The sequence below is a fragment of the Haliotis asinina genome, chromosome 3 (assembly GCF_037392515.1).
Source record: "Haliotis asinina isolate JCU_RB_2024 chromosome 3, JCU_Hal_asi_v2, whole genome shotgun sequence".
NCBI lineage: Eukaryota > Metazoa > Mollusca > Gastropoda > Lepetellida > Haliotidae > Haliotis > Haliotis asinina.
The window spans coordinates 54,664,022-54,673,391 of NC_090282.1; the positions used below are offsets into that span (position 1 = coordinate 54,664,022).

Genomic DNA, 9,370 nt, shown 5'->3' on the forward strand with positions numbered 1-9,370 from the left:
GAATGTTTATGTGATGTCCTCATTAAGTGTGAGAGGTGTATTTTGTTTTGCCGAAACTGGGTCGCTATGTGAATGACGACAGCCTCGTTACCTATGAACATTTCCACTTATCAGGAGTTCGGGGTAGAGCGTGCATGTGAATTTGTCAATATATCCTACACGGGTGGTGGTGATTGATCCAAGTGTGATATCTGATCACTCTCTATTGTCCTGAGCCATCTATACGGGTGAAGGTTTCGGTGAAGTAATCACAGAGACGCTGGAACATGGACATGTGTCACGTAAAGTTGACGTAGTGCTTGATAAATGGACAACTGGACTTAAATACCTTCTGAAAGCTGCCATTGAAACACCACTTCGTGTCTCTCTCTCTCTCTATATATATATATATGTCTCCCTACAGAGTATATACACATACTCGGGGCATCACTTGCTTGGTAACGCTTATGGATTCATCAATACGACGCTGCTCGGAGTAATACAGTAATTATTTGCTTGCTCATAAAATATCTTATTCTCACGAACAAACCATGACAGTGAGTCCAGGTACTACCATCCTTGATCGGCCTCATTGCCATGTTAATAATAACATGGACTTTTCATACATACGTGTGTGTGTGTGTGTGTGTTGAATTGTATATATGTGTGTATTCGTACTCGCAAACAAAAGATCATAATTAGTACACTGGCACAGAAAATAGTTTTTCAACATGTGGATGGGTCACAATCACGAAGCCACCACAGATGGGTGAGCCATCATACCGTTTGTGGACATTCTGAGCAGGTCACAGCGATGTCCATCGCACCTGCATATGTTTCAAAACACAATACCAGACGTGTCGTTAATATAAATTTTATTAATAAAAAATAGCCATAAAACACATGTATAAGGATACCTTCTGCATCCCTGAAGAAACAACAGTGTTCCAGTCACCTGGGCCCACATGTCAACGTGTAATAATTCGTGCGCAGTTCTTGTATTCCAGAAACAGATCTACACAAAGGCATCTCCGAAAGGTCACGTTACTTACTGCTTTGTGGCATGCAGTTGCGAAACACATTTGCTCAACAATGCAAGGTACAGACACAACTCAATGTACAAGACAACACAACCAAAATGGCTAAGGCGTCAGTCCAAGACACCAAGGAAAGCGTTTTATAAAAGACATGAGAACTGGTTTCGGTGGGACAGAGAACTGCTCATGGATCTGCAAACATGTTGCACAACATAAAATGTATATGAATGATAGAAAGTGATTAATGTTTTAGTGAAAATAGCTTTTATGTCTTGATTTGATATTTGTGTCAACATTCTTGGATAAAATGTAATTCTTCAATATCTATGTTCCCCCTTATGAGAAATATCTATCTATAGAAATAAAACATCACAAAATCTACCTCATCTAATATTAAACTTTAAAATGGCCCATGGCCACGTTATTTATCAGATCTGTCACAAACAATTACGAGTCCACAGAAAAAATCAGCTTTGTAATCAAAAGAAGTAAAATTAATCCTGACGTGACGAAAGAACTATTGAAACCCCAGAAATGTATTTGACTAATAGGGAATTTTCGTATCCTGTTAGATATGTGAGACGGGCGGTCAGTGAAAAAATAATTTCAGGTTGATGACATTGAAAAATCTACTCAATGCATGGTACAGACACAACTCATTGTATATACAAGATTACACAATCAACATGACTAAGGCATCAGTCCAAGACACCGTGCAAAGTACGCAACTGGTTAGGGAGTCGAGAATTGCTAATGGATCTCCAAATATGTCCCAACATGTTGTACAACATAAAATATGTATGAGTAATAGAAAGTGATAAATGTTTTTGTCAAATTTGCCTTATCGTCTTGGTATAACATTTGCGTCAACATTCTTGGATGAAATGTAATGCTTCAGTTCCCCCATTGAGAAATATCTATTTACAGTAAGGAAACATCACAAAATCTGCCTCATCTAATATTAAAGTTAGAAATTGCCACGTTATTAATCAGATCTGTCGCACAAAATTTCGAGTCCACGTCACCTTAATAATCATGACAATAAAGTACTGACATGACTTTCTGACACCATTTCTTCCCCACACTATTAACTGCTTCCATTCACACCCGTTCTTTCACTGGCAACTCAGGTCAGAGTTGAAAGGGTGACATGCGACTGATAAGTAAAACATTATTTAAAATATATCTTGTTCATTAAAACCTTGGGTAGCCATTTTGCCACATGCCCATGTGTGGGATGTGTTCTATCTTGGAAACTTGATCTTGACCTCACTGTTGCATGTTCCGGATGTAGTCAATCTCACGTGACATCTGACACAACGCACATGGGCCGCAGAAGGTTGTCATGCAACAATCGTCCATCACAGTTCCCTGTAGAAAGAGATTAGCTTGCTTCAACGAGACTACACAAGTGCCTTTACACGAATTGCTACACGAACTTTGTTTTTAAGAGGAGATGATATTTCGCAAAATCTGATGAACAAACAAATCAAATGCATGGTCACAATAACAAACCTGTATGTTCTGCTCGATCCGAAGCTTGGTTCTCAAGACGATGAGTGCCCCGGGTACACAGCATGGGACACAGGCAGACTCTCCCAACTGCCCGGAGACCTGACAGGCCAAGGCTAAAGGACACACAGCCCCAAGCAGACCTGTAAGCAGACGACCCATTGGACTAAGGCTTAGTCTCTCAATATATATAATATTGATAGTAACAAACAAACCCATTTTAATCGAAAAGGAGCCCCGGGAGACCAGAGATCATGAACCCGCGGAAATCTAGACTTGCTTCATTTCAGGCTTTAGCTTTGCAGAGAAGCCTTGGCATAAGGCAAAATAATGTGTTTCAGGGACTGCTAGACAGACTAACGAACCAAAGCAGATTTAGGATTTATTAAAAATCTAGTAAGTGTCAGCATAAACCAGCGTGATCTTAGGTGGATCTTACGTCACTGAACATGGATTAATATGATTACGCGGTAGCGATCGAATTATTAAGCAAATACGACTGTCTTCTGTGGCTTCAAATGGTAAAATTTATGTCACCACACAACACAACACACATCACAGGTGTGACTCACATGAGCCGATGTCATCAAAACATGAGCACAGGTCGGAGCTCCAGACTCGCGGTCCAATGTCTCTCATCATTGCGCCGGGCTGCTGGACTATCACCGTGGTCTGGTTGACGGGGGGAGGGGGCCCAATTGGGTACCCGCCTTGAACAGGCTGGATGTAGCGGACAGTACAATCAAACAGTAAAAAACATATTACACATATACAGAACAAATCATAGTTACAAGCCGTATTATTTATAAGACAATACGGAGACAGGCGAGTAAGGACATGCATAAATGCATATTACTCCTATTGGCAGAAGGTGTGTATGGAAAGGCCAGTGAGAGGTTTGTTTAAATACACTAATGCCGAGTGAAGCCGCCAATAAACAACTTAGTCCACTGAATTCTACCGTGTTCGTGCTAGGGACGTGAGGGTGCAGGGGTATATTTGTGACTGAATCCGAATACATGTTTAACTGAGCCTGGAAGAGAACATAATACGTAGATCTGGATTGTTGAACTAGCATGTAAAATTTCCTTGTCAGACATCGCGTGCCCCTCATCTTTATGAGTGGTTCAGTATTTCCATTCCTTTGTAGAACTTCTCTGAGGAAGTATCAAGAGAAAATACGATTATATCAATTTGTATACAAATTAATTCATTATGTGCAACCATTCTTCCCAAAACCATCTCGTATATAAGGAATGAGTTTATGCGAGAAGTGTCTTATGTGCGACGTTCACCTGAGATGTAGTGACGGTCACTTGCCCAGGGGAGGCAACTGGCTGCTCCATTGTTGTTTTCTGAATAAAATATAATGAAACAATTACAATTTCCTACAATCCAAATGAAGAACTGTTAGAAGCGGTCCAGTCGTAAGGGTACTGAGGACAACTGTCACCGTTTACAGATACCCACTTTAAACGAACCTACCTTCAATGACATGGATCCTAGCAGACAGTGAATCAGGGACCTTAATATACCTTACACAGCTTACCGTGTATCAGTCCAAACAGAGACCGTCAGCGACACGTAATTTTGTTGACCACGATGTAGATTATGAATATTAGATTCTGGTGTTGACCCCACAAGCTGCCGATTTTAGTACTAAATCTCGACTTCACTGACCAATCACAGCTGACCAACCTCGGCGTAGCAACAAACGCGCTTTAATCAAGCCTATTGTCTTTCAAAGTCAGAAAATAGCTTTTCCCCTTTGTTTTGATAGGTAGTGAAAAAATAGTGTGTTCAAGCAGGGATAATCAACAATCTCTATATAGGCTCCCTGGTTCAAAGGATAGACGCACACATGTACCCCTTATAAACACAGCCTGAGGCTGTACGTCAGATGCATTGTTTTACCTAAGGACGGTTGTGACAGTCAGGAGAAGAGACGCATGTGTCACCAGTTTAAACTATAAATGACAAACTTCTTTATGGCAAAGCGCGCTGGAAACAATAGTCTCCATCATTCCGGTATAGACGAAACGGGAACAGATAAATGAAATAAATGTATACGTTTTCCTTTTTTATCTCACAATTGTGTCAGTGAGCGTCACAGCACGATATGTTTTGGTTTTTTTCCTTTCGCTCTTAAACGGTGTTTTGTTTTCATGTTCAAAACCTCGTCAGCGTGACACTGAGTAAACAGTTCTTATTATTCTCCTGCATTACCCTTACTTATTGATTGTAAAACAAACTGAAAGAATGGGCTTTCATTACTGTGTAAACATGGCTTGCTGTTCAGTTATCATGACAGGGCAGAACACGGATCCCTCAAGCATGTTGGTAAGCCTTTCCGCCACTTTACACTACTTTCAAAGAAATATGATACCTACAACATACAAGAGGTGTGGCTTATCATGGCAGATGCCAGATAGTTATCAGGTACCTCGTACAGTGCAACAAAAATATAGATTACACAAATTCGTTGACGAGCAACCCATATAGGATTACCACAGACACAAAAAGAGTTACACAAAACCGTATACACAAAGTGTTTCACACATTACTGTATAAAATACCCTGCTTCTTTCTAAAATAAACTTGCAGGTTTTGGCGGACTAAAATACAATATCTGAATTAGACACTACAAAGCTGACCGTATCGCAGGCGCTCCAGAGATAAAAATCATCACAAATACTACTACTACATTTAGTAAAGAGAACTTCCCTAACATAAGCGTAAATAGGGCAATATAATAAAACATGACAACCATCTTCAACACAATTCACACAATTAAAACACACTCGCTCAGCCAGAGGTAGTTGTAACGCCCAGTCTCCACACGTGTTGAGGGGCAACTCCATATCTGAAGAGGGCTAGCGCACGACGAAGTGTCCCAGGGAGGTAGTCTGTCGTACAGACCCTGAAGTATATTTATCTAAGAAAGCCCACGCAAGTCTAGAAAATGTGGCAAGTCTAGATTTCCATAGCTTCTGAAAATGAAGAAAGTCTCAGGGCTCCATTTCATTAAATTATTTTTTTCTCACTATGAACGTTTTTGCAGTAAAATATGTTCATTTCAGTCAGTTAGTAACCTCTTACTAGTTAGTTAGTGACCTCTGATTAGATATGGATGATATGAAACGGATTTCCAATTGGCATGAAGTGTTTTAAGTCCATACTGTGTATCCTGTTATGTATCGGGAGATTCCAAGTACGTCGAACCATCTCTTCTGCCCAATTAAAAACCTATAAACGCAGTCTACCTTAATATATTTCGCTCATCTTCCTGTAAAATCACACTTTTCCATTGACGTACAGCCTGGAATATCCAGACCATATCGCCTGGTACACACCTAAAAAGAACTTCATTGCACGGCTAGGCACTTTGTTTACTGGTGGAATGTTAAATGTTCCCCATATTGTCGCACAATAGTCAGTAGTGGACCACACCATGGCATCGTACATTGTATAAGTCCCATGCAGCATTCACCCAAGACTCTTCCATTTAGAGGTTTGCTGACCCAGCTCTCTATCCGCCGAACTAGCCACAGCTTTACCCATACGCAATAACACTCAAAGTGTTCAGTTCATAAAAGTCACAGGTAGCTAGAGCACTCAACAAGCTTTAGATTTATGCCCCCGCACTTGAAACTAACTTGCGTTTTCCGACCGAAGGACGTCTAAAGTGAACTGTTTTGGATTTCGTAGGATTGACAGTCTTCTTGTTAAATGTACACCACCCGTTCAGTCTATCTGAAGGCATATTCAAGCCACTGTACTCTTCTGCCAGAAGCTCACTGTCTTCAGCATACGCTAAACACTTATTCGTTTATCATCAAATAAAATTGTAGATAGCAAAAATCCCACACTTTACGCTAAAGTATCCTGTGCTGATTCCATTTAATCTGACACATAACTGAACGTCTTTAAGTAAGGACACATTTGCATGGTATATATTTCCACCTATACCAGAATATATCTCCGCGACATGGGCTCTTTCTCGTAGTGTTGATTTACAACTCAATAACATATCAGTATCATATCACACATAAGCAGGTCCTGACGGCATAGCTTCAAATCAGTCAAAACTACAGGAAGATATATACTCACAGCACACCCAACACCAGCCAAAACTGCATGAAGACATATACAGACGTCAGTGTTGACTTTCAGTCACGACAACGTGCATGTAAACACTGATAGGTTTCGTTGAGTGTCACTAACAAAATACGTGTTGCATAGAATCGACACATTCAACTTCACATTTCAGGAAGACAGCTATGTGAACACAATATAATATACTGGTTGCAAGGTTGCCTCTATGTAAGAGGAGTCTTTATCTGGTGATCAACAAGCTGTTGCACGCAAGCAGTTGACTTACCAGGAGGTATATAATGGTAATGTTCACCTGCTACGTATCGGCGATAAAAATACCCGACTCAGACTGAAAAGTATTCCGTAACAGTAAAATACGGTTAGTTTAGTTGTTCACTATATATCAGAATGAATTCACACACAAGGTAGTGCCATGTACCTTGCCTACTTACAAATTTGCGTCTTCTTTTCTCAACTGTCCTATTCAATTGTTCGAAACTAAGTACATATACATATCCCTGTAGTCAGTGGTGTCTAACTATACCATCATATTGAATGAAATGTAGGATGCTACTCGTCACATTCCTTCATTCTTCTGTCCACCGGGCTTGGGCGTCAGATTACGTTTTTCTTTCTTCGTCGAGAAAATTGGAAACATGTTACATTTATTGATAACGAGTTTCCAAGCGCGAGCAGGTTTAATATATCAGGCTACTCGATGCTGGACATTACTTTAGAAAACAATTCCCCTGGCTGACATTGTAAGCACCGAAAACAAGTCAACTCCGTTTTGTATCCTAGTAATGCCCCTACTAATGGACATCTGTGTCAAGCACCTCTAATAATCTGGAATGTATTGCAATGAAGTGATCTACTTATTAACTTTTGTTTCATGTTCCAATGCCGCCTTTTATTACAATTTCTAAAAGCAAAATGCTGATTGCGGCGTTACAAAAAAAACGAACTAATGAAAAACATTCATAATAATGTTGAAAGCTAAGCCTCATGGGGTTAATTTTCAGAGCAATATCCCCCAAAATGAAACATTCTGTTATGTCTGGATACCTGCGTGTGGTTAGTTTTCATTTGAAGTGTTATTACTTCTACTAAACACGGTGATAAATGTGGTTTTAATCAGTCTCGCACACGAGGGTGAGAGTGTCGTGAGCAAGTCTGCCACGGAGCTTGCATAGCCTTCCACTTCGATGACAGACAAACAAGCTATTGATTTATTTCCTGTAAACATGTATGTCTGCTTATAACCTGTCTGTCTATTGCCACCATCTTCACCTGACAGTCACAACACAGTACTGCAGACTGTTGGATGGAGGAAGCTTAACTTCCATTGAAGTGCAATCGGCCGTAGCGAGGAATTGCTGTTCGTCGCAGGGCGCACGTCTACAACTATACACAACAAGTCGAGAAGACCCGGTCGACGAGTAGGCTTGCAGTATATAGAGCGCGCAAGCCATGCCCGTCGTCTTCTCGTCAGAAACATTGGAGCACTCTTGTGGTCATTTCGCGGGAAAGCTGCTGAATACCATTTTGTCAGGCGTAAATTCAGAAACTCTTATAAGTAACAGGGTCCTCATCACAATGTAAACCTACTATGACAATCATCCACGCTTTTACTAATCAAACTATCAGGTAAAAATACCCACCTTTCTTGCTGCCGTGCAAGTCTTTATTATGCTAGGTCACGTGATCTGTGTTATTTCTGAAAGCGGTATATTGCACCACTGAATCCGGAATATCCCAAACCGGTTTGATTGCATGTGTCATGTAGGTATCACAAGCTAAAGCTGTTGCTCACTTAAATCGTTCGTCATGATTCTTAATGAATACCTCACACTGTCATCTACTAAGAGTCTAGTTTTACAAAGACAGTCTAACTATTGGATTCATATCTGTACTGCAGCAAAACCACGTGTTAGAGAACAAGGCAGAGGCTGCACCATGTGACAATAATTTCATTATTTCTGTACGTGGCCAACGTTCTGGACGAGGACGCTTAATCATACTCGACAAATCATACCATCAAAGTCATTAATACAGGCTTGTTTTGACTGTCGTTATTCTGTTTTGGTCATATGATCGGTAAAGCAAACAAATTATAAGTCTATGCCCACAGGAAATCAGCTTTATAATCCAGTGAAGTGAAATGAAACCTGCCGTGGCGAAAGAACTATTAAAACCCCAGAAATGTATTCGACTAATAGCAAATTCACGTATCCTGTCCGATATATTAGGCGGTCAGTGAAAAAATACTTTCTGGTTGATGATGTTGAAAAATTCGCTTTGAGCAAAATACACGCAAGTCCCAAGATTAAAAGTGTTCATACACGTTATTATTTCAGTAATACGGTGTCTTTTCAACATATAGGTGCATCCCAGTAGAGAAATACCAGTGGTTGAGAACGTGGTGAAGGACTCAAGAGTGACAACTGGTATACCCAGCCAATTGCAACTGCAGTTCGTATAGCCTCAGACGGGGGCTACCCCTCATATCCAGAAGAAAATACATTAGATTATAGAGGGGTGAACAATGTACTTCTACATCCGTAAACTTTGTTTTCACTATATTCTCCTATCTATGAATAGTTAAATAGCATCTTCTACTACTACTACTACTACTACTACTACTACTACTACTACTACTACTACTACCTGATCTTTGAGTAAGGATTCCAAATCGAGGTATTTTCGGAGAGGTCGTCGTTCTAAAACCTTTAAGATCGATTCATGAA

At 40.3% G+C, this 9,370-nt stretch overlaps 1 protein-coding gene across 1 annotated transcript; it reads right to left on the reverse strand.

The window, feature by feature from the left end:
- Positions 1 to 837: 837 nt before the first annotated feature.
- Positions 838 to 8,356, reverse strand: LOC137278180 (cornifelin homolog A-like). Its single transcript, XM_067810372.1, has 5 exons — positions 8,285 to 8,356; positions 3,824 to 3,883; positions 3,101 to 3,248; positions 2,532 to 2,671; positions 838 to 2,387 (listed from the first exon to the last, which is right to left on the reverse strand). Exons 2-5 carry the CDS (start codon positions 3,872 to 3,874, stop codon positions 2,286 to 2,288), a joined length of 441 nt encoding a protein of 146 aa, XP_067666473.1. The 5' UTR covers positions 3,875 to 3,883; positions 8,285 to 8,356; the 3' UTR covers positions 838 to 2,285.
- Positions 8,357 to 9,370: the final 1,014 nt, after the last annotated feature.